Source organism: Dendrobates tinctorius, unplaced genomic scaffold (assembly GCF_039654945.1).
Source record: "Dendrobates tinctorius isolate UK_male_01 unplaced genomic scaffold, ASM3965494v1 ptg000171l, whole genome shotgun sequence".
Classification (NCBI taxonomy): Eukaryota; Metazoa; Chordata; class Amphibia; order Anura; family Dendrobatidae; genus Dendrobates; species Dendrobates tinctorius.
Window position 1 is genome coordinate 2,366,377 of NW_027361838.1, and position 26,797 is coordinate 2,393,173.

General features: G+C 43.6%; 1 protein-coding gene and 1 long non-coding RNA gene across 2 annotated transcripts in view; one reads left to right on the forward strand and one right to left on the reverse strand.

The window, feature by feature from the left end:
* The window catches only part of LAMA3 (laminin subunit alpha 3), a 297,581-nt gene that overhangs the window by 141,182 nt on the left and 129,602 nt on the right, over positions 1-26,797 (forward strand). The window contains exons 21-25 of the mRNA XM_073550824.1: positions 2,395-2,551; positions 13,662-13,794; positions 15,736-15,878; positions 21,957-22,054; positions 23,823-23,976. Coding sequence (XP_073406925.1) covers positions 2,395-2,551; positions 13,662-13,794; positions 15,736-15,878; positions 21,957-22,054; positions 23,823-23,976 — 685 coding nt within the window. The remainder of the gene's footprint in view (positions 1-2,394; positions 2,552-13,661; positions 13,795-15,735; positions 15,879-21,956; positions 22,055-23,822; positions 23,977-26,797) is intronic.
* The window catches only part of LOC141053775 (uncharacterized), a 30,194-nt gene continuing 14,286 nt past the window's right edge, over positions 10,890-26,797 (reverse strand). The window contains exons 2-3 of the long non-coding RNA XR_012221266.1: positions 11,423-11,615; positions 10,890-11,108 (exon numbers count right to left, since the gene is read on the reverse strand). This is a non-coding gene — a long non-coding RNA (uncharacterized lncRNA). The remainder of the gene's footprint in view (positions 11,109-11,422; positions 11,616-26,797) is intronic.

The following is a 26,797-nucleotide window of genomic DNA, read 5'->3' on the forward strand; positions in this document are numbered from 1 at the left end:
GTATCTTGTTATACAGTACCTTTGTTCGACATTTAGTATTACGGTCAAATCCATACTGAGTAAGCGTCTGAGACTGACTACGGGACTATGTATATGGAGATTTCAATTGTACCCTATAATAGCTATCTTCTTATCCAGTACCTTTTTTACAACATTTTTTATTATGGCCAAACCCAGACTGAGTGAGCGTCTGAGGGTGACTCCGGAAATATATACCGAGATTTCAAATTTGGCCAACACTGTATACAGCTGTACGCTTGTGTTACATTACCAATTTACAGCTTTTCATATTCTTGTGTAATCCATACTGGGCCTGAGAGCGTTTGTGTCTGCCTCCTGAAAAGTATACGGAGATTCAGAATGTTTACACTATACTATATATACCTTGTATCTGGTGATACTGTACCCTTTTTCACCTTTTTATTTTATTGGGTAATCCATACTGAGCCTGTGAGCGTCTGTGTATGACTCATGAAATATATACGGAGATTTACTGTTATCCTTAGACTGTATAGAGCTGTACGCTTCTGATACAGTACCATATATCTGCTGGTATTTTGGGTCAGTTTTCTAAAACATGAGGAAGTATGGTGGAAGAGGACGCGGACGTGTGCGGCCACCTGGTACTGATGGTGGTGGTGGTGGTGCATCTGCTGGTAGTGCTAAAAACACAATAGCAGCTAAGGCAGGAGGTGTTGAGCCTGCGTCATGGTGTAGCTCTGGAAGGCCTGTAAGGCTCCATTTTCTGGGAGTAGGTAGACTGCTTTTAAAGCCGGAGCATCAGGAACTGATTTTGGCTTACATTGCTGAAACAGCCTCCAGCTCTATCGCCTCCTCTTCTGAAGTTTAAAAAAATGCAAGCACTGAGTCGTAAGTGCAGGCTTCTGGTCAAGAGCAACCACTTTCCTTGTGTCCTTCACCCACACCAAAAGTGAAGAATGCGGCAGTACACACTTCAGATTACTCCATGGAGCTCTTTTCACATACCATGCCTGGGTTAATTAAAAATGGGGCCCATCATATACTGGAGCATTCAAAATGGGGGATATCTGACACTGGAGCATCATCCATGAGGCCCATCATATACTGGAGCATTCCAAATGGGGCAGATCAGACACTGGAGCAGCATCTATGGGGCACATGATACACTGGAGCATTAGAAATGGGGCCCATTATATATGGAGCATTATTAGGGCCCATAAGACACTGGAGCATCATCCATGAGGCGCATAATACACTGGAGCATCATCCATGTGGCCCATCATATACTGGAGCATTCCAAATGGGGCAGATCAGACACTGGAGCAGCATCTATGGGGCACATGATACACTGGAGCATTAGAAATAGGGCCCATTATATATGGAGCATTATTAGGGCCCATAAGACACTGGAGCAACATCCATGAGGCCCATCATATACTGGAGCATTCCAAATGGGGGACATGAGACACTGGAGCAGCATTTACAGGGCCCTTTATACACTGGAGCATTACAAATGGAGCCCATTTTATATTGAGCATTATTAGGGCCCATCATACACTGGAGCATCATCCATGAGGCCCATCATATACTGGAGCATTCCAGATTGGGGACATCAGACACTGGAGCAGCATTTACGGGGCCCATTATTCACTGGGGCATTAGAAATGGAGCCCATTATATGTGAAGCATTATTTGGGCCAATAACACACTGGAGCATCGTCCATGGGGACCATCATATACTGTTGCATTATGTGGAGCTCATCATATACTGTATGGAACATTATATGTGGCCAATTATTCTGTATGGAGAAATATATGGGGCTCATTATTCTGTATGGCGCACAATGTGGTGGCCATAATACTGTATGGAGTAATATACTGTCCTTTTTTTGAGCTATTGTACAATTTGAAATAGATCAGTCATGTCATGTAAGCAGTGAAGTATTTGTCATTGTACTATACCTATATTTCTGTGCCGTATCAGAGCATCATGAGTTGTGGTATGTGTTAAAGGGGCGCACTGACACTCTTTGGCCCAGGGCACACGAATACCTGGAGCCAGCCCTACCCCCCCACAACTTTAGCCAAATAACCCCCTGTTTTCAATGCGTAACTATTATTATGAAGTAAATTAAGGTTGACAAGCTTCAGTAATCAGAATTGATGTCTTTGGCATTGAAATGGGCACTGTAGGTGTGTTTCCTGTCCTCCACTCCCTGCCGACTTTGCTTCCCCATTGACTTACATTGGGCTTCGTGTTTCAGTCGGCCTCCGACTTTTCCCTATAGTCGACCGATTTCGTTCGACCCGACTTTTGAGAAAGTCGGGTTTCATGAAACCCGACTCGACCCTAAAAAAGGCAAAGTCGCTCATCTTCAATTTTAACCATTAAATGTATCTCTGTTTTCCAAGGCCCAAACAAAACTACTACTTCCCTGACCTCCATCAGATGAAGTTTGAAATTGAGGATGGCACGACTGCTAGTGGAAGACCTGTTCGCTTTGGCTATAATTCTCAAGAGTTTCCAGGATTCAGCTGGAGGGGCTATGCACAGTTGTCTGCCGTACAAGTAAGAGTTATACTAAGTCATCTTTAATGAGTTTTACTCTAATTTAAGGTTTTCGTCACATTTTTCACCTGCATTATATCTTTAAGGCTTATGCATATGGCTTACCTCCCACACTGTTTTCTAAAGATCCATAATTGAGCTGCTATAGATCATAGTATCATAGAATCGTACAGTTGGAAGGGACCTCCTGGGCCATCTGGTCCAACCCCCTGCTCAAAGCAGGATTCACTAAATCATCCCAGACAGATGTCTGTCTAGCCTCTGTTTGAAGACTTCTATTGAAGGAGAACTCACCACTTCTCGTGGCAGCCTGTTCCTCTCATTGATCACTCTGTCAAAAAGTTTTTTCTAATATCTAATCTGTGTCTCCTCCCATTCAGTTTCATCCCATTGCTTCTAGTCTTTCCTTGTGCAAATGAGAATAAAGATGATCTTTCTACAATGTGACAGCCCTTGAGATATTTGTAGACAGCTATTAAGTCGCCTCTCAGTCTTCTCTTTTGCAAGCTAAACATTCCCAAATCCTGCAACCGTTCCTCATAGAACATGGTTTGCAGACCGGTCACAATTATGGTCGCTCTTTTCTGAACTTGCTCCAGTTTTTTTATTTCTTTTTTTAAAATGTGGTGCCCTCGACTGGACACAATATTCCAGATGAGGTCTGTGTGTGAGTCCCTTACTGTACCTACAAATGACTGCTATTTTTCACAAACGCAAATTTTATAAACATGCTCCATTAGACTCCTTGTGTATGGCGGCATATGGCATAGCTTCTGGGAAAGAATAATATCCTACACAAGGAGACTGATGGTGTCTGTGGCAGTTCATGGAGGCTGCACAAGCTCAGTGCACAGCAGTACAAGCTCCATAGCCTTATGACAATTTTCATATGGCGATGTTTTGGCCAATGTTTTTAAGCCAGTATTGTATCCTACAGAGAGTAAAAAGTATAATGAAAGATTTGTACTCTATCCGTGTTTTGGCTCCTGTTTTTTTTTTTTTGTAAATTTTGAATTTTAACTAACAAAAGAAAACTAGGAATGCAATAATCTAAAATTGTAATGTAAAATAAATGAATACATCATTTTTTTTTATTCATTTATTAGCCACAAAACATATATACATATGCATATAGCCAGATAAGTACACATGCATTTATCCAAACAATTATAGTGGAACAGCAAATTTGCACAGTAGATTGCCAATATAATTTAAGCTTCATAAATCCATGTATTGCTGTATGGACAATAAACCAAGTATCAAGTGAGTGGAACATTATTTAACTTTATAACCATCCGGAAACATACACCTTAAACAACACTACATGCCTAATTAAACTACTACTAACACACTGCCAAGCATAGTTATATAATGTAATGTTAATAGCCATGTGATGCCATAGATTGATTCAGTGTATTTTAACCATAATGTCACGGTGGTACTGGACCACTACGTATCAGTATAGTAAGATGAGAAGAGTTCCACCTGTCCCAAATCTTGTCAAATTTCCTCAAGCATCCCCTGTTCTGATATAATGTTCACTTGTATGGTATAACTGCCTTTACCAGTTCAATCCAGGCCCTAAGAGAGGGATGTACGCCACCCATCCAATGTAGTGCTAGCTCTTTTCTAGCTAGAAAGAGTGTCTCACGTAAGAAAATCATAACATAGTGTCCCCACATCTCCTCGTCCATCACCCCGAACAAACAGACTAGTGGGTTAAGGGGTATCGAGGTCTGTATTAACATCGATGTTACCTCACTCCAGTATGAAAGGATAATAGGGCAACTCCATATCATGTGAGCAAAGTCTGCTTCCAATGATTGACATCTCAAGCATTCCGAAGATTCAAATCGACCCTTTTTGAAGAATCGTGACGGAGTTAAATACGATTGGTGTATCATATACAATTGAGTCATTCTATTGTTGATTGATGAGGACACTTTAATTGAAGATTCAAGAACCTCCTCCCAATCCTCATCTTGAGCATCATGAATAAGACCCCTCCCACCTCCTCCTGATTGCCACTATTGCAGAGCCAGTTCCCACAGATAGCATATACATGTACAGGGCAGAGATTAGACCCTGGGGTCCTTGTGACTTAAGGATTCCTATTAAAAGCGAAGGACGAGACAGTCTGGGACCCACCCATAGAGCGCAATTGTGACTGGAAAGCTGATCTAAGCTGAAGGTAGCGGAAAAATTGAGACCTCGGAATATTGTTTTTAGGTTGAATTTGTTCGAAAGACATTAGGACACCTCATTCATATAAATCCCTGACCGAGGAAACCTTATGTAAAATCCAGAATTCAGAGGACAGGTGGTTCAACAACACCGGAAAATAAGCATTATTCCATAGTGGCATTTCAGCTATAATATCCCCAAAGCGGACTACCCTTTTAATTTGTCTCCAAACTGACCTCGCTAATCGAAGTAAAGGTAATAACCGAGGGAAACTAAGTTTATCCGCTTCTAGAAAACCCAACAGGCAGTCAACTCTTGCAGGGTGGACGAAATGACTTTCAGGGTTAGATAAGTGACTATCAGGCATCCATCTACTCAGAGCCTTAAGGGGCCTTTACACATAGCGATATCGCTAAAGCGTCACCGATTTTGTGACGCAGCAGCGATATCACTAGCGATATCGCTATGTGTGATACTTACCTCCGACCGACTCCCCCGCTGTCTGTCGCTGATCGCGCGAGATCGTGCAGCTCCATTTCTCGTCGGGCGCTTCCTGCTGGGCTTCCTGCTGGCGCCGACGAGCGATGCGTGGACGTGGGCGAGAGGACGTCAGGATCGCCGTGTCTGAAAGGTAAGTAGAGACCGCTGCTGCGTCACTACATCGCTGTGAGATCTGCTTGTGTGGCAGCTCACTAGCGACCATTTAGCAATGCACCAGCGATCCTGACCGGGTCGTATCGTGGTCGGGATCGCTGGTGCGTCGCTAAATGTAAAGGGGCCTTAAATCTGCCCGGCCAGATAGTATAAATAGAAATCTGGCAGTGCCGCCCCACCCATGGAACAGGCTGCCACGGGAAGTGGTGAGTTCTCCTTCAATGGAAGTCTTCAAACAGAGGCTGGACAGACATCTGACTGGGATGATTTAGCGAATCCTGCTTTGTGCAGGGGGTTGGACCAGATGGCCCAGGAGGTCCCTTCCAACTCTACGATTCTATGATTCTATCTGTTTGGGCCTCTGTAAAGTAGATAATTTAAGCTTGGGTCTGGTTTTCCCCCCCATTTAAAAGTTGTGATTAGAGAATTTAAGTTTGTAAAGAAGGACTTAGGGATCAGCACCGCGCTATGTTGAAGGGAATAACTAAACTTAGGAAGTAAAATCATCTTAATTAGATTTATTCGGCCGGTGACAGACAACAGGAGTTTTTCCCAACATGCAAATTTAAGCTTAACTAAAGACACCGTCACACTAAGCGATATCGCTAGCAATATCACTATAACGTCACTGGTTTTGTGACGCAGCAGCGATATTGCTAGTGATATCGCTATGTGTGATACTTACCTCCGACCGCTCCCCTGCTGATTATCGCTGATCGCGCGAGAACGGCCTAGGCCGTTTCTCGTCGTCAGCTTCCTGCTGTGGAGACGAGTGACGCGTGGACGCGGGAGGGAGGATGCCTTCATCGCCTCGTCTGACAGGTAAGTAGCGACGGCTGACCCCTGCAATGTCGCTGGTGAGATCTGCCTGTTGGCAGCTCACTAGCGACCACTTAGCAATGCACCAGCGATCCTGACCGCGTCATATCGTTGTCGGGATCGCTGGTGCATCGCTAAGTGTGACGGTACCTTAGATCTAATAATGGAAGGATGTTGAGTTGTAGATCAAGTTCGCTATTTTTTGGTATATTAATTCCTAAATATTTGAAATGGTGGGTTCCTGAGCTGCAAGAAAGGGGAAACAAGGCAGATTTTTCCCAGTTAATATATAATTCCTGAATATTTACTGAATTTATCAATGGTAGTGATTACATATGGTAGCGTCTCTTCTGTTTTATCCATGAATATAACCATGTCATCGGCATATAAGCCGATAGTATCTAGACGACCTGCTATGTTAATACCCATAATATTTGGAGAAGACCTTACTCGTATTGCTAACAACTCAGTCGCAAGGGCAAAAAGGGCTGGGGAAAGGGGGCACCCCTGTCGCGTCCCTCTAGACAGAGAAAATGGTACTGATATAGAATTATATATAATTATACAAGCTTTGGGTTTTGCATATATTACGCCGATCCACCTCTAAAATTTATCACCAAAACCGTACTTCTGCAGACATGCAAATAAAAAGGGCCATTCAAGAGAGTCAAAGGCCTTAGCCGCGTCTAACGACGCCAAAGCCCAATTATTGTCTGGTATCAAAGAACTGTATTGAACCATCGCCTGAACCCATCTGATATTAACAGAAGTGCTCCTACCAGGAATAAAGCCTGTCTGGTCAGGGTGTATAAGGTCCAATATTACCTAATTCAGTCTATTGGCCAGGACCTTAGTAAAAATTTTATAATCTACATTTACCAGTGATATGGGGCGGTATGATCCACACTCAAGGGGGTCTTTCCCCTCTTAAGTATAATTATACTAGATGGTGGCCCGATTCTAACGCATCGGGTATTCTAGAATATGTATGTAGTTTATTTAAAAGGAATCTGTCACCCCATTTTTACCCCATAAGCTGAGGCCACCACCATCAAGGGCTTATCTACAGCATTCATAATGCTGTAGATATGCCCCGATGAAACCTGAAAAACACGGGGGCGGTAGGTGTCGCGGTCCGGTCCGGCGTCTCCCATCTTCATACGATGATGTCCTCCTCCTTACTTCTCCCTCGGCTCCTGCGCACGCGTACTTTAGCTGCCCTGTTGAGGGCAGAGTAAAGTACTGCAGTGCGCAGGTGCCGGGAAAGGTCAGAGAGGTCCGGCGCCTGCGCACTGCAGTACTTTGCCCTCAACAGGACCGATAAAGTACGCGTGCGCAGGAGCCAAAGGAGAAGTCATCAGGAGGACATCATCGTATGAAGATGGGGAGGTGCCGGACGGGACGGCGACACCCATCTAACCGGACCAAACGCCGGGGTGAGTATAATCTAACTCTTTTTTCTTAGCTTTCAGGTTTTATCGGGGGCATCTGATAGGCCAAAAATGGGGTGACAGATTCCCTTTAAATTCCGCACCAATATCGCTGACTGCGGCAAATCCGTGCGGCAGGAGATGACCCACGGCAACCGTCAGGAGATCAGCGGCTAGCACCGCAGATCTCCCGACAGTGGTGTGCATCGTTCGAATTCCGCGCCGATTCACAGCCGGATTGCGCCTGTCGCTGATTGGGCAGTGGAGGCTTGCGACATTTGGCCGGCCGGCCGCGACCAGTCTGCCACCCTGGAATGAGTGGAGGACACTGGCATCGGGACAGGGACGCGTTGATGCTGGCCGTAATTAAGAAGGAATGGAGTCTGACCAGTCTGAAACCGGGCTCCCTCCAGGAGATGTCTCCACTCGGAAAAGGCCAACTTCATTGCCAGCAGCTCCCTGTCCCCGATGGAGTAGTTCTCCGCCGGTGAGAAGGTCTTTGAGAAGAAGAAGCAGGGATGCTTCCGACCTTGAGCATCTTTCTGGAAAAGGACTGCTCCTGCACAGACAGAAGAAGCATCTACCTCTAGGATAAAAGGTTTATCCACATCGGGACGGTGTAAGATGAGAGTGCCAGCAAAATGGGACTTTAGAGACGAGAAGGCCTTGGAGACTTGTTCAGACTAAGCCTTAGGATTAGCTCCTTTCTTTGTGAGAGCAACCAGAGGAGCTACCAGTGTGGAGAAGTGGGGGATGAACTGGCGATAATAGTTGACGAACCCCAAAAAGTGCTGCACCGCTTTGCAGTTTGGCCGGATTCATAGCCAACCCCTGGGCCGAGATGATGTAGCCCAGGAACGGCAAGGACTCCTGCTCAATCTGGCACTTCTCCAGCTTGGTGAAAAGAGAGTTCGCCGCAGACGGTCGAAGACCCTGCAGACGTCTCTCCGGTGGGAGGTCAAATCTGGCGAAAAGATGAGGATGTCATCCAGATAGACCACCACCGAGGTAGTGAGCATATCGCGGAAGATGTCGTTAACAAAATCCTGGAAGACAGCAGGCTCATTACAGAGGCCGAAAGGCATGACCAGATTTTCATAATGGCCATCCCTGGTGTTAAAAGCTGTCTTCCACTCGTCTCCTTCGCGAATGCGGATCAGGTTGTACGCCCCCCGTAGATCTAATTTTGTAAAGATCCGGGCCCCTCGCAACCTCTCAAATAATTCAGAGATCAACGGGAGAGGGTATTTATTTTTAACCGTTATGGGGTTGAGACCTCTGTAATCAATGCAGGGACGTAACTCTCCGCTCTTCTTCTACACGAAGAAGAACCCTGCACCAGCCGGCGACACCGACTTTCTGATAAAACCTCTTGCCAGGTTCTCCCGGATATACTGAGACATAGCCTCCGTCTCGGGGAGTGATAGCGGATGCACGCAGCCTCTAGGAGGTTCCGTGCCTGGCAATAGATCTATCGGACAATCATAAGGACAGTGCGGCGGACGCGTCTCCGCAGATTTTTTTAGAGAAGACGTCTGCATACTGATGGTACGGTTTGGGGAGCGCGGAGAGATCCGCGGAATCTACAGCTACCTGAACACTGCCCCTCAGGCATCTTCCCTTACAGTCCTTGCTCCAACCCAGTATATTCCCCGAAGCCCAATCAATATGAGGGGAAAGGCAACGGAGCCAGGGAACTCCGAGGAGCACCTGGTCAATGCCATCAGGCAAAATGAACAAGGACAAAATCTCACGGTGGGACGGTGAGATTTAGAGACCGAGTGGTGCTGTCTGGTGGGTCACCTGAGATGGTAAATGTTAGGCGTCGGGTTCCTGCAGCTGCACAGCGGGAATCCAGAGCCATGCAGCCAGCAGTCTCCCATTCCCCTCCGACCTCTCAGGGACCTGCACAGCAATCTTGGCGATCCAGACGCCCTGCTCAGACCAGCTCTCTGGGTCTGGTTGTTGCTGCCACCGCTGGACCAGCAATGGTAGCGCAGCCTGCTCTGCAGGAAACCACTCCAGAGGCTAAGTCCTCGCTACTGGGCATGCACACGAGATGATCTCCCAATGGAGATCGGGAGTCACGTGCTCAGGTCCTTCTCCTGATCTGATTGGCCCATCTCAGAGATCTGGAAGGTCCCGGAAGCGCACGGCTATAAAAGGCCCGCATGGCCGCTCGGACATGCGCTAGTATAGACTTTACTTGCTAGATGTGTAAATGTTGATGGATTCCCATAGATGTGGAAAGTGGAGAGAGCTACTTTCAAAGATGAAAATACGGTTTTGCAGACAGATAGTGTAAGGGCTCGCTCACATGGCCGTAGATTTTGTCATGCGAGAGAATCGGGCCGATTCTGCAAATTACACTCGGCTCAAAGTCTGGTAGAGTTTGAGCCAAGTGTCAATGCACTGTGCTCCGACTCTTGCATGAGAGAATCACAGCACAGGTGTGGAGACGGAGAAAGTAATTTCTCCATCTTCTCCATTGCCGACATCAGTTGTAATCGGACTGCACTTCGATGGTAGTGAGAAAATAATTGCTGATCTGCACTGCCCCATAGTATAAAATTGGGCCAAGTGCTATCCGATAAAACATTGCATAGCACTATGCCGTGTTATGCAGCAGTGTGAGCGAGCCCGTAAACCTATGAAGGGATGATAGGATACTAAGCCAAGTGTAGTGGGTGTAGACAGGGGAAGAAAGAACAAGGAAGTTTTGAGAAAGAATGTTTCCACGTGGTTGTCCTGAAGAATAAGTATGTATACTTCAAAATGCGTTGACTAATAAACAACTTATAATCGAATTGGCATCCTTCGTCCTTTCCACATGGCATCACAGATTTAACCCATTAATTTCTCCATTACCTGCACTTTCATCTTTTCGTGGGTCTACAGCAGATTAGCGTTATGTGTGCATCGAACCCGTCCTGGTGAGCACCATTAGACAATTCTCCTCTCAGTGTCCCCTGCCAACCTACATACTTCCTCTTCTGGGCGTACCAGTGTGTGACTCATGGAAATCGCTGTAGCCAATGGATGGCACAAGACCACTGAGGCTAGCGAGTGGCTTCAATGGTCAGAAGTGTGGATGGTCGAGTCATCATACACAGAGGTGGCCAATTGTTCATTGTTAAAAACACTTTCAATACTGTCATGTTTAGCCTATGCAGGAATAAGCATAATAGAACAAAGCCTAAAATGTGACAAACACATACAAACTATTGATAGATCTTCACAACGGAGAAAAAATTACACATAAAAACAGATAAAACTATAAATACACGTACCAAGCAACTTCATTTTCCATATAACTTTTAGTGCATTGGTTCTCATATCATATCAGTTATGCTGCACCACTTTATTGATATCGTTTGGTTCAGATGACGTCTTCTTCATGTTCTAGGTTGGAACTGCTTAGTGTTAATTTGATATTTCTTCCATTCTCTTTGTCTAGAAGGTCATCAACTCTACAAACCAATAGGATAAAAACACCAATGTATAATAAAACAGTCGTATTTATTACAACATCATCCAATAGGATGATAAACCACAATCAAAGAATCGTAACGAGCTTGTAGCTAAACATGAGTCATACATGGAAAAACCAGCATGACCTCATATGCCCCTGAATAAAGGTATAATGCCTAAAACAGAAAGTGTGCCACACTGCGATAACACTTGTAATCCCAAATCATTAGTATCAGTAAACGTGTGACCAGTTTGCCAAAAAACAAGTTTGCATGTATAGTTAACAGGATTGTTTAGAAACATAAATAGTTACCGCATATGGATGTTTTACAAATAGCCTGTAATTATGAAATCTTGGTGCCAATTTCAGACTTCTGCTTTCATTCCTACATAATCGGAGAACGACCTCCTTTCTGTGTATTCACATTTTTTGGGAGGATGGCAGTAGAATCTGTTCAAGTATAGACATTCCATTTTATCTTTCCGTCGCTTTATACAGTTTTTTTCTGTAAGCAGTAGAAAAAAAGTACGGTAATTGTCAATGTAGGGAACTCGGCGCTCTGTAATGGAAAAACTGAGCCATATAGCAATATGAATAAATTAATTACTGCACATTACAAAATCATGTTTAGTGCTAGATATTCACTCTAAATTCAGTTTACAAAAACTGAGAACCCTTGGAAGGATTAGGTAATCACATCTGTGTCTTGTTCTGTTGGTCTCCTTTCTGCCAGACCTGGCTATACTTGTCTGCCGCTTGTGTTACCTTCTTTGTGCTTTGCTCGTTTTCCTAAACGTCTTTAATGGAATCATTCAGTTGCTCAGTGATTTCTTCTTCCATTATCTACCACAGGACTTATAAGCTTTGAGGCTAAAGATTTTTTTTCTTGAATAAATAGTTGTTACTCGGCTTCATGTATCGTAACTGTCTATAAGAAAACATTGCACATAGCCCCAGATGGAATACAGTTGTAATATACAACTTCATTGCTAATAGAGGGGGAAGCTTTGTTCTGTCAGTTGATGGGGTCTCGGCTTCAGTTGACATCAGAAGTTGACATTCCTGGTGGTATTTGAGTCTTGACACCTCCTTGTTGTTAGATCTTGGAGCTACAACCTGGATGGACAGAATATTGAGTAGATCGTTGTGGCCCCAGTTCAGTCAATATGAAGTCTTAAATTTTTTTTGAAAGGGTTGTCCAGGACTGTACTCTGACGATGGGCAGCACCGCGAAACAGTTTCTGCAAATTGAGATTTTGGCTTTTATCCTAAGTCATGTGGCAAGGCTCGTTAGAGGTCGATATTGAATTTTAGGATTGCTACTTCCAATAGGTGGCACTGAAGTTCTAGCCCTCTTTTGCTCTGAATAGACAATATGCACATTTCCCAGAAGAGCATTGCAAGGCTTAAAAGTCTCCTCACCTGGGCATGTCAGGCTTGACATGTCACTCTCCGCAAGGAGAAATGTTACCCATTGGATCCCGGTCAGACACCTTTCACACAGCCAAACCAGATCTCACACTTTGCACTGACTAGAGCATAAGTACCCGAAATTACAGTGTCTGCAAATTGAGATTTTGGTTTTAGCTTTAACCCTAAGTCATGTGGCAAGGCTCGTTACAGGGTCGATATTGACTTTTAGAATTGCTACTGACAATATGTGGCACTAGAGTTCTTGTCCTCTTCTTCTCTGAAGAGACAATGTCCATGACTATGAAATTCATGGTTGGTCCATAGCAGCAATCATCAATATCAGATTGGTGGGGGACTCTGTGCCGACAGATATGAACAGTGAATGGAGCCGGATGAGGAAAGCCCTGTTCACTGTGTAGTGGATGTTCTTGAGTACAACAGTTCATCTCCAATTTAGTTCAATAGGATTGGAGCTGCAGAATCCAAGAACTACACCACACCATGTTTGGAGCAGTGGCCTTCCGGCTCCATACACTATATACTGTACATCTGGCCACTCTTTTATGTACTAAAAACCCATCGGTGGGGTTGCCGGTCATTTGATCCCTATGACCTGATTTCAATAACCTATCCAAAAGATAGGACATCATTATTACAGTCGACGGCCCCTAAAAAGCCAGACGTACTTTTTTTTTATTCATGTTAAAGTGCACCTTCGTTATCGTAAGAGTATTTTTTATGATGCAAGACTTTATAATATATAATCGTTTTTATAAATTATTGAATAAGAGTATTTTGCTTTCTAATTGCAACCAAACTCTGTGCTTCCTAGTGCAGTGCCGAACATTCTCCCTATGATCAGTACAGGGCCCGTCAGGTGCAGTTTGTGAGTTACACTCCGTGATCTCAATACAGTATTGGCTCAGAAATAATTATGTGTATTTTATGTACCGGTATATTGCTTTTTCAAAAATATAATAATATGTAGTATGGTAAATCAGATGTGCATGTCATTTCCAAACTCATAAGATAAATAATGGTTAAAAGATATAGAGGATGGCACGTGCGAGCTCATGTAAGACTATATGGAGAGCTGAGTTCCTTACATTCTACATTCACACTATTCCTGTTTCTACAGAATGAAGTAAGAGTCCCAGTCACTGTGGGCAAATCCAATCTTAACTTGTTTCGTATTATATTACGATACATTAATCCTGGAGTAAATGTAATAAATGGACAGATTTCAGTACACCGATCTCGCTCAACCAAAGGTGAGTACAAAATATTATCTGATGACATCCAGATGTTCTTGTCTTATGTTGTTTACAAGTGGGGCACATGCAATATTAGCATAGCGTAACTGGGCATCACGCACTACACAAATGACATAGCCTATATCTAAAGACCCAATATCATAGCGTACTTTGCTAATTATTTTGGGCTTTCTTGCATCTGTCCTGTGCGGCTAATTTCACACAGTACAGTGCACCTCCTTATGCCTTCAGTTCCATATGGGGACATGGGTATTTTCTTTTGTATAGATTTTTGGAATCCAGCAGAAAAAACAATTTGTGCTATGTCCTGTGGGATGTCAATAATGGGAATCCATTATTCATTCTTAAATTTCACCTGACGGACATTCCTCATGGTTGAATTCGTCCAATTTATTCAACTTTAATTTAATGTGTTTGGGCATCTTAACATATCAGGTTGTAGATAAAAAAAAATTAGATTTTAATTTGTAAAAGCTTTACATCAGGAGATAAGTTATCGCAACAAATTCTTATTTGTTGTGTGGTAGATCGGCTCACTCGGCTTCACATAGAGGTAGACACAGTTGCACTGTCTCTTTGAATCTTCCACTGGTTTATTAAAGCGAACCTGTCAGCAGTTTTGGCTGCTATAACATATGGACACTGCCTTTCAGGGCCTATCTACAGAATTCTATAATGCTGTAGATAAACCCCTGATCCGACCTGAAAGATAAGAAAAATAATTTTTATTATACTCACCCGGGGGGGGGCGGTCCGATGCGGTTTGGTCCGATGGGTGTCGCAGGTCCGGCGCCTCCCATCTTCTTGCGACGCCATCCCCCTCCTGCTTGATTCATAGCTTGCCGGCATCGCGCTCTTGGGCAGGCAAATTTAACTGCCCTGTTAAGAGCAGAGAAAAGTACTGCAGTACGCAGGCGCTGGACCTCTCTGACCTTTCCCGGCGCCTGTGCATTGCAGTATTTTCCTCTGCCCTCAACAGGGCAGATAAGTGCACCTGTGCAGGAGCGCAATGCCGGGGAGGCATGAAGCAAGCAGGAGGGTGGAATTACAAGAAGATGGGAGGCGCCGGACCCTGACCTGCAAAACCCATCGGACCGGACCGCCCCCTTCCCCCCTGGTGAGTGTAATAAAACTTATTTTTCATATCTTTCAGGTCGGATCAGGGGCTTATATACAACATTATAAAACGCTGTAGATAAGCCCTTAAAGGCAATGGCCACATCTTATATCAGGCAAAACTGCTGACAGGTTCCCTTTAAAGGTACTACATAAACCAGCGCTAAGTTATCAAAATAAACACGGGCCTTTTGGGACTAATGAGAAAGCAAAGCATAATATATGTCACAATCCATGTTGTTGCAGGGGTCTGTCCGCTTAGGAAACAAATACAAAAAAAGGTTCAGTTTTCCTTGTCACAAAACATGAAGCTATGGAGCTCTCGTCTCCAGGCACTCGCAACTCTAAATAAGCCAGAAGGCTGTGTATTTACCTTCTGGACTCCACTTTGGGGTGGAGATATGATGAACAACCTCCCACCAACTCTTCAGCTGTTCACTAAACCTTGCCCTTAACATGGCCAATTAATCCCTCTCAGCACTTAGTGCTGCATTTTCCTAGTTTCATATCACTGAAGCTAATTACCTCAGTGATACATATCTCCTGTCCAGTAGTTTGCCAGAGACTTTGTTATAGTTGGAATACACATGTTCTTATGATTAAGAATATATAAATTACATTATTTTTGTAGAGTAATAGACTATACTAAATATTAAAACATTATCTAAAATTTTAAGTGTAATATTTAGAATATAACCGTGATAAATTAATTTACATTTATTCAATAAATAAATGCATTTTATGCAATAGTAAATTAAAATAGCCTTTACATTCTGAGCTCTTACACTTACAATCTCATTTTCTCAAATTGTGAATCTATAGGTTCATTAGATGTCAAAGACATTGTGTTCCCTCCAAGTGCGGAGCCAACATTCCTTACTGTGCCAGGAAAAAGTTTTGTAGAGCCGTTCTCTTTGGTGCCTGGAAACTGGATAATTACAGTTTCTGTAGAAGGAGTACTTTTGGTAAGTTCATTGCTCTCAAAACACACAAGTCAGTAGTGTGAATTTCTGCATAGTAGTGTATATTAGTGCTCTGCAGCTTGTGACCACCAGCTGAACTACAGCTCCTAGCATGCCCTGGCAGTCAGAGCTGGAGAGCCACAGGCTGCACAGCACCTCTATATTGGTTTTTACATGTAAAAGTCACAGTATCAGTATTTATATACAGTAGCTCTAGAATCGATAACCTGAAATTCCCTGAAAATATTTCTACACTGAATATTTACCTGTCATTTCTGATGCATTGTTCAATTGTTCAGTGTTGAATGAATTACAATAATCTACATTCAGGTCCATAAGTTCATTTTGAGGTCCCAAATCTCCAAATCATCAGGCACTTAATTATATTATAAGTTTCTGGCTGCCCCCACTAGAAGGAGCTTGGGAGCTTTGTTCATAATATGAATATGTATGAAACTTCTAAGCTCCATCCAGTTGTGGCTGCAAACCTAATATATTTTACACTGCTGGGCAACCCTTTCTTAAAGGGAATCTGTCACCATGTTTTTGCTATGTAATCTGAGAGCACCATAATTTAGGCGCTGAGTCACTGATTGCAACGATATGTCACTTACTGGACTGTGTTTTACTGTTTCAATACAATCAGTGTTTTATCAGCAGGAAATTATCATTGCAGGACAACTTTGCACCTGCAGGATAGTCCAGCCACGCCTCTAGTAGTGATTAGCAGCTCTCTGTCACTATACATTGTACACAGAATGCTGTGGAGTGGGCAGGGTTATACACAGCTCAACAACTGAGCTCTGCTGAATCTGCAGAAGAGAAAACTGTGACTCTATCATAACCCAGTGTACTAAGTGACTCATTGCTGGAATCGGTGTCTTTATTCCTACCTTTCAGGTTATGTAGTAAAAACCTGCTGACAGATTCCATTTAATCGCTTCAGTGATCATCAAAAAAACAAAACATTTGGAAGTCTGCTCTGACCGAATAGCTAAGGTTGCAGCTGATCAATGGCTGCTGTTTGGCTGCAGCAATCACGTGATGAGTGTCAGCGCTGACATTGCTGGAGCAGTGCCACTGCAGGAGGCATCAAAAATGTTATTTATTTTATGATGGCCACTGGAGTGAATTAGAAGAGGTTGTCCTCTACTGGACTACTGGAAAAATATATTCTATCACTCTATGCTTTTTCTGAAGATTTCCTGACACTGTGAACAGAGAAAAATAAAATTAGTAGTTATAGTATAAAACAAAAGTCAGTACACCCCTCACATTTTATAAATCTTTTATTATATCTTTTCATGAGGCAACACTGCAGAGATGACACTTTTATACAATGTAAAGTAGTCAGTGTGCAGCTTGTGTAACAGTGTGAATTTGGTGTGCCCTCTAAGTATCTCAACATACAGCCATTAATGTCTAATCTCCCTGGCAACAAAAGTGAGTACACCCTTAAGTGGAAATTGCCAAATTGTGCCCAAAGTGTCAATATTTTGTGTGACCACCATTATTTTCAAGCTGTGTCTTAACTCTCTTGGCATGGAGTTCACTAGAGCTTCATGGGTTGCCATTGGAATCCTCTTCCCCTCCTTCATGTCAAAATCACAGAGCTGGTGGATGTTGGAGACCTTGCACTTCTCCACCTTCCATATCAAGATGCCCCACAGTTGCTCAATAGGGCTTAGGTGTGGAGACATGCTTGGCCAGTCCAGCACCTTTAGGCCGGGGTCACACTGGCGAGGAATACGGCCGAGTGAGAGGCGCTAAAAGCACGCATTAGACACGGACCAATGATTCTCTATGGGGTCCCTCGCACCAGCCGTATATTTCTCATCCGTATTCTGCGCTCAGTGCCAATCGCAGCATGCTGGGACTGTCAGCATACTACGGCCGTAATACGCCAATGCAAGTCTATGGGTGCGCAAAAAATACGGATTACACATGTGACTTGCGAGAAATACGCACCCGGAGTCTTTTAGCAAAGCCGGCAATTCAGTGCGCGATACAGTAAACTCACACTGACAGGTTTAATAAAGAAACAAAAGAATAGATATAGGCACATAGAATATAAATATATATATACTGTATATATATATATATATATATATATATATATATATATATATGCATTCTATGTGTCTATATCTATTCTTTCGTTTCTGTTAGAAACCCTGTCATAGGGCTCCATTATATGTCCATTTTGCAAGGCGGCGAGAAAATCTCACCATACGGATGCCATACGGATTACATACGGATGCTTACATGCGCAAAATACGCGACTACACCTTGATTACGGATGACATACGGAGCACTGTCTAGGGGTCATTCATCCGTATTACGCATGTAAAATACTGACCGTATTTTGCGTCGGTAAGGCTAGTTTCACACTTGCTTTTTTTTGCAGCGCGTTTTTCCCGCAAAAAAACGCATTGAAAAAACGCATACATAAGCATACAACTGCTGCGTTTTTTTCAAGCATTTTTATGAGCATGCATGAAAAAAACGCAGCGTTTTTATGCGTTTGTATGCGTTTTTAGCGCGTTTTTACCGCGTTTGCGTTTTTGTCCAACATTTTTAGGTGGCCCCTCACACTACCCAAACCATGACTTTACTAACCCTAACCCTGACCCTAACCCTAACCCTGACCCTAACCCTAACCCTGACCCTAACCCTTAACCAAATCATACTTAACCCTAACCCAAACCCTAAACCCTAACTAACCCTAACCCTAACCCTAACCCTGACCATAACCCTAACCCTGACCCTAACCCTAACCCTAACCCTGACCCTAACCCTAACCCTAACCCTGACCCTAACCCTTAACAAAACCATACTTAACCCTAACCCTAACCCTGACCCTAACCCTAACCCTAACCCTGACCCTAATCCTTAACAAAACCATACTTAACCCTAATCCTGACCCTAACCCTGACCCTAATCCTTAACAAAACCATACTTAACCCTAACCCTGACCCTAACCCTGACCCTAACCCTAACCCTGACCCTAACCCTAACCCTAACCCTGACCCTAACCCTTAACAAAACCATACTTAACCCTAATCCTGACCCTAACCCTGACCCTAATCCTTAACAAAACCATACTTAACCCTAACCCTGACCCTAACCCTAACCCTAACCCTGACCCTAACCCTAACCCTGACCCTAACCCTTAACAAAACCATACTTAACCCTAATCCTGACCCTAACCCTGACCCTAACCCTTAACCAAACCATACTAAACCCTAACCCTGACCCAAAACCCAACCCTAACCCTGACCCTAACCCTAACCCTAAACCCCCTTAACTAACCCTAACTCTAACTCAAACCCCTAAATTCCATGGTTAAAAAAAAAAAACGCATATGCAAAAAAACGCTTACATGAGCATGCCAGTGCGCACATATGCGCATCCATAGGCTATAATGGCCCTTTTTAGCGCAAAACGTGCGCATATGTGCGCATGCGCTTTTTTGCAGGGCCAAAAAATGCAACATGATGCGTCTGGAAAATCCAATCGCACACCCCAAAAAAACGCAGCGCATGAAAATCGCATACATGCGCTTACAAGCGCGCAAGTATGCGCACCCATGTTAAAGATAGGGGAAAAAACGCATGCGCAGGTTAGCGTTTTTTTCCAGCGCTAAAAAACGCAAATGTGAAACCAGCCTTAGTGTGACTCCGGCCTTACCCTCAGTTTCTGTAGCAAGGCGTCTAGGAGGTGTGTTTGGTCTGCAGCCCAGTTTCTGAAGGGAGGGGATCATGCTCTGCTTCCGTATATAATAGTACATGTTGATATTCATGATTCCCTCAATGAACTGTAGCTTCCCACAGCCGGCAGAACTCATGCAGCTCCAAACCATGACACTCTCACCACCATGCTTGACTGTAGGCAAGGCACACTTGACTTTGTACTCCTCACCTGGTTGCTGCCACACACGCTTGGTCTCATCAGACCACAGAACATGGTTCCATTAATTCATGGCCTTAGTCTGCTTGTCTTCAGCAAACTGTTTGCAGGCTTTGTTGCGCATCATCAGAAGAGGCTTCGTTCTGGAACAACATCCATGCAGACCAATTTCATGCAGTGTGCAGCATATGGTCTGAGCACTGACAGGCTGACCCCCCACCCCTTTAGCCTCTGCAGCATTGCTGGCAGTACTCGTACTTCTATTTTGAAAAGACCACTTCTGGCTAGGATGCTGAGCAGGTGCACTCAACTTCTTTGGTCGACCATGGCTAGGACAGTTCTGAGTGGAACCTGTCTTGTTAAACTGCTGTATGGTCTTGGCCAGTTTCAGGGTGTTGGCAAACTCCTTATAGCCTAGGCCATCTTTATGTAGAGCAACAATTCTTTTTTTCAGATCCTCAGAGAGTTCTTTGCCATGAGGAGCTATAATGAACTTTCAGTGACCAGAATGAGACAGTGTGAGAGCGGTAACACCAAATTTAATCCCTTCACGCCGTAGCCAATTTTTGTTTTTGTGTTTCTGTTTTTTTGCTCCCCTGCTTCCCAGAGCCATAACTTTCTTACTTTTCTGGCAATAAGGCCATGTATGTACTTGATTCTTTGCAGGACAAGTTGTACTTTTGAACGACACCATTAGTTTTACCATATTGTGTACTGGAATACGAGAAAAAAATTCCAAGTGCGGTGAAATTGCAAAAAAATGCAATCCTACAGTTGGGTTTTTTTTTTTCACCATGTTCACTAAATGCTAAAGCTGACCTACCATTATGATTCTATGATTCTCCAGGTAATTATGAGTTTGTAGATACTGAACATGTCTAAGTTGTTTTTTATTTAAGTGGTGAAAAAAAATCCAAAGTTTATTAAAATAAAAAAAAAAAATTGCATCATTTTCCAAGACCTGGGCTGGGTTTAGGGCTTATTTTTAGCGTGCCGAGCTGACGTTTTTATTGATACAATTTTCGTGTAGCTACGATCTTTTCATTGCCCGTTATTGCATTTTATTGCAATGTTGTAGCAACCAAACAGTCGTAATTCTGGCGTTTTGACTTTTTTTTTCCGTTTTACCGTTTGGAGTAATTCTTTTTATATATTGATAGATCGGGCGATTCTGAACACGGCGATTTTAAATGTGTATTTTTTTTAATTGTTTTAGTTTGAATGGGTTGAAAGGAGGGTGATTTGAACTTTTATATATTTTTTTTATTTTTTTATATTTTTAAAAACATTTTTTTTTACTTTACATTTGCTTCAATAGTCTTCACGGGAGTCAAGAAACTGCGATCGTCCAATCACCTGTTCTACACACAGCAGGCCTTCAGCCCTGCTCTATGTACCAGAAATGCTCACTTGCTATGAGCACCGACTGCTGGATGGCACTTATAGCTATCCAGCTATGACAATCACAGGTATCTGCTGCAGACCCCGGGTTATCATACCCACTACCATCAGCGACCCGCAGTCACGTGACACAGGCACCGATGGGCGGGATTAATGATGCGCTTCTGGAGATTGAGAGCGGCATTTAACAGGTTAATAGCCGTGGATCGATCGCGATTCACCTGCGGCTGTTGCGGGCACATGTCAGCTGTTCAAATCAGCTGACATGCTGGGAAAGATGTGGGCGCAATGCCAGAGCCTACATCAAATGGAGAGACTCAACATGCGCTGTACATGTACGGTGCATGTCGTGAAGGGGTTAACATACCTGCTCCCCATTCACACCTGAGACCTTGTAAAGCTAATAAGTCATATGACATCGGTTAGGGAAAATGGCTAATTGGGCACAATTTGGCCCTTTTCACTTAGGGGTGTACTCACTTTTGTTACCAGCTGTGTGTTGATTTATTTAGAGGGGATCAAATTTACACTGCTGTACAACTCATACACTGACTACTTTACATTATATCAAATGGTTAGATCTTCAGTGATGTCCCATGAAAAGATATAATAACATATTTACAAAAAATGTGACGGGTGTACTCACATTTGTGAAATACTGTATCTAACAAGAAACAATTTATACAAAATGCTTTTTGATCTTTTTATTGTTATAAATTTGGGCCAAAGTAAGGCATTTATAACTTATTTCACAACCACTTTTTATAACAGGATTACCTTGTGCTTCTGCCAAGTGATTACTATGAAGCCTCCATTCTACAGATGAGAGTTACCCATCCATGTGGCTATAATGGACCGGTGGGGACAAAGTAAGTCTACAACTGCTTCATCTTATATACTGTATAAACCTATTGTTATAAAAACAAAGTATCTGACCTGACTATGTAAAAGAGGGTTTTCCATGAACAAAGTACATTTTAATCACTAGATCTTGGAATAATAATAATTTACACAATTGGATATGTTAAGAAAAATCTTCCTGTGCTGAGATAATCTTATAAATGTGCCCCTGCTGTGTACTGTGTAATGGCTGTGTCTGACCATACCACAGCTCCTGGGCAGGGGGGGAAGAAATGGAGAGTATACAGATATTACAGCAGGGGATCACAGTTGATTATTTCTGTGAGGTAAAAACAAGCATCAAAATTTTAACCTCACTGAAAGAATCAGCTGTGATCCCGTGCTGTAATGTCTGTATATTCTCTTTTACTTCCTCCCCTGCCCAGGAGCTGTGGTATGATCAGACCATGTTCCTGTACGGTCAGACACAGCCATTACACAGTACACAGCAGGGGCACATTTATAAGATTATCTCAGCACAGGAACATTTTTAATACATCAAATTGTGGAAATTATTATTATTCCAAGATCTACTGATTAAAATTCTCTTTATTTGTGGGGAAAACCCTCTTTAATTGTAATAACCACTGTTCCCTCACTCACTGATTACCTGTGGTAAGCCATGATCACAGAGAACGGTACGTTTTGTATCTTCAGTGAAAAGAAACGTTAAGGGTGTGTGCACACGTTGCGTTTTTTGCTGCGGATCCGCAACGGATTTGGTCCTGCGGATCTGCAGCAGTTTCCGTGCAGCTTACAGTACCATGTAAACCAAATCCGCTGTGCACATGCTGCGGAAAATTCCGAGCAGATTCGCTTCGGTTTATTTTCCGCAGCATGTCACTTCTTTTTTGCGGAACCGCAGCTGCATTTTGTTTCGGGACATACAAAAAAAAATCTCTCTCTCTTCCCTCTCTGTCTTCCCCGCATTGGCAAAACGCACAAGAACATGCATCAAATCCACTGAACAAAAACTAGGAATCCGCAGGAATATTTCACCCTTCGGTTTCTGCCAAGAGCTGCGGTTTCTCTGCGAAAAAAAACTGCAGCAAAAACCGCAAAGTGTGAACACACCCTTATGCTTTTAGATCCTCCTGTGCAATACAGGGAGGTTTCCTTTCAAAGCTCAGATATTTCTACTGCCGACCTCCCCTTCCTAATTCACTAACGTGAAGCTGTTAGCATAGCCCACCATGTCACAATACAGAGGAGCTGCCGGCCGGACACAGTCACAGAGCATTAATGGCAGAACTGTTTGGGGACGGTATTAATACTATTTTATGAGGCTAGCACGCTGTCTGTCTATGCCTTCTGCTCCCGCATCCCGGGTCTGGACTTCTTTCCTAGCTGCCATAATGGAGAAAGTTAAGAACTGCAGTAATAATTGTCTCCTACCAGGTTCCTCCAATAATAATTAAAGGGTGATTTATTCAAATGGAACACTGGATGTTCAGCTTCTTTACAAATTATAATATTCACCGTATGCCAACATTACTCAATATCTGTGCACGTGTGGGTCATAAAAAAATCAGCACTGCCACCTCTATTCACGCTGGTTATGCCAAGACAAAAGCCATGTATATTTGCAATATTACAAAGATTTTTTACAGTCTGCGTTGAACACTTTTTTACTCCATCCTTACCAATCTTTGCGAATAATAAAAAATCAGATGACTGTTATTTAAGCAATTCCTTTTTACTGCAGTAATATTGCACTTTCTTGTCTTTGCTGCTTAGCTGCTTAGTTTTTCAGCATTTGGCCATGGAAAAGTTTACCTGTCTACATGGCACAGAAATGGAGTATTTCAAACAGAATGGACAAAGTCGCCCAATAAGTGTTCGGCAACCAAGTTATGGGCATCCTCTAATGGCAGCGATTTCTGGAAGTCAGGTACAACGTGCTCCTTTTTATTGTTTTAATTAACAAATTTAGTAGAGTACGCTACAAAGCTTAAAGAGGTTCTCCTGAAATAGAAAAAAATATAGAACAAAATGTCATGGATAATTCTTAAGTACCTTTAATTAGCAAATCATACTTGCTTTATCTATGGATGTAATTGCTGGAGAATTAAAATGTTACTCTGCCAGAAATGTGTCCTAGAATGCTTATAAGACAGGAGCTTGTCAGCATGTTAAGTAGGAAGTCCCATTGTTGTGCCCCGGACATACCTCTGAAATCTGCATTTTTCCTTTAATATCTGACGTTTTTAAAATTTAAAGAGGTTATCCACTACTTTGACATTGATGGCCTATCATCAACCAGGGTCCAACACCCAGCACCCCCGCTCACTTGCCAGGCTGCTCTGTCTACTTGTAGTGGCCGGGCCATGATATTGCAAATCCACCTCCTATTCAAATCTCATGTGTTTACTGCTGATGTGCAGTAAACACATGAGACGGTCAACTGGTCAGAGGTTTCAGTTTCATTGTCTAATACATGTGGCCAATTTTAAAATACTCTTGTTAAAATACCCTTGTTCCACCAAGAATATATGGTTAGAATAGATCTCCAGGATTCTTAGACTAAGTTTACATTGTAATATGGCTAATGTGTCAGGAAAATCTCCCAACTAAATGTCTACCTTGCCCATCTATGCTAGATGAAAGCAAAAAATGTCCTTTTGTCATGCATTGGTTTGATTTATACTATGTATGCAATTTCAATACTGAGGAGTGTAACACCAGGAAGGAAAAGTTGTAGAATTATGAAAATCACAGAATCGGTAGACATATTATGAAAGGATAGAAAATAGGTATTAGACCTACCGGTAATGATGTTTCCAGGAGTCCATCCTGACAGCACCATGGAGGACGTCCTCCTCCTCCTTACAGGGACAGGAAAGCACACGAGAGGTTAAAAGGCCCCGTCCCACCCCCTTTCCCTCAGTGATTTAACAAGTACCACAGCGTGGATAATGCAATAACATTTTTAATGATACCATCATATTACAGCATATGACATAACATAATATAACAGGGAGGGAACTACCCGTGCTGTCAGGATGGACTTCTGGAAACATCATTACCGGTAGGTCTAATACCTATTTTCCAGGACGTCCACCTGACAGCACCATGGAGAGTACCAAAGCATCTCCTCAGGGTGGGATTACCGCCTGGAGAACTTTTCTCCCAAATGCGGTATGTTGGCCTGATAGCACTTCAAGCTTGTAGTGTTTGCAAACTGTATTAAGGCTGGCCCAGGTTGCCGCCCTACAAATTTGCTCAACTGAGGCGCCCGCTCGCTCGGCCCAAGAGGCCGATACTGCCCTTGTAGAGTGGGCCTTTAAAGTATTTGGCGGGCTGGCGCCTTCCGACTGGTAGGCGTCTGAAATTACTGAGGTAATCCATCTTGCGATGGACGCCTTAGAGGCTTTTTTCCCCTTATTTTTACCCCCAAAGAGGATGAACAGGCTTGGGTCAATACGCCAGTTGTTGGTGGCCTCGAGATAGCTTATAACTGCCTGTCTTACGTCTAGAGAGTGGAGACGCTGTTCCTTTTCGTTGCGGGGATTGCCGCAGAAAGATGGTAACGCAATCTCTTGATTTATATTTTGGTAAGAGGCTACCTTGGGGATAAATGCCGGATCTAATCTTAAGATTATATGATCTTCTCTGATCTGGAGATATGGATCCTTGGTGGACAGGGCCTGGATCTCCTCTATTCTTTTGGCCGTGGTAATGGCTGCAAGGAAGGCCGTTTTCTGAATGAGAGTTGAAATGGTCATCCCTTCACTGGGAATGTATGGGTCCCTACATAGGGATCTGAGTACCAGGCCAAGGTCCCAAGGTGCCTAATTGTTGGGTGAAGACGCTGCGTGGCCCTTATGAATCTTACTTCCCAAGGATGGGAAGCTAAAGGGTAGTCAAAAAAGGAGCTCAAGGCCGAAATCTGGACCTTTAACGTGCTAGGTTTAAGGCCCTTATTATACCCCGACAGTAGGAAGTCTAGGACACTAGGGAGGTCGGGGGTACCGCCACGAGGTCGGACCTGCCACCGTCCAGACAGAATCTCTTCCATATTTTCCGGTAGATTGCGGATGTAACCGGTTTCCTACTGGCCAGTAGGGTCGATATGACCTGATCTGATAAGCCCTTTGCTCTCAGGATGTCCATTTCAGGATCCACGCCGAGAGGTGGAGTCTTGCTGGATCTGGGTGGCAGATCGGGCCCTGGTGGATAACGTCTTCCTTCAGGGGTAGCTCGACTGGGTTTTCTACTGCCATGGCCCCTAGGAGAGGTAACCAACTTCTCCTTGGCCAGTATGGAACTATCATTATCACCTTCACGTGGTCCTCGCGGATCTCCCTGAGTACTGCCAGTATGAGCGCCAGTGGTGGGAATGCGTACGAGAGGGGATCCTTCCAGGCCTGGCTCAGGGCATCTACTCCGTCCGGGTGGTCCGCCGGGTTCAGGGAGTAGAATCTGGAGACCTTTGAGTTTTTCCGATTTGCGAACAGGTCTATACTGGGGGTCCCCCAACGTTGACACAGTTGATGAAAGATCTCTTCGTTCAGTTCCCACTCTGTCGGGCAGACCTGCTGTCTGCTTAGGTAGTCTGTCACCATGTTCTGGGAACCCTCCAGGTGGATTGCCGTTACCGAGAGGACAACTGTTGTGAGTTCATTTTCCCCTTCACTACTGAGGCCCGAGGAACTCCCTCTTCTGGTAAAGAAAGGTAGTGAGCCTGATTATCAAACACCTGAGTCTGATGA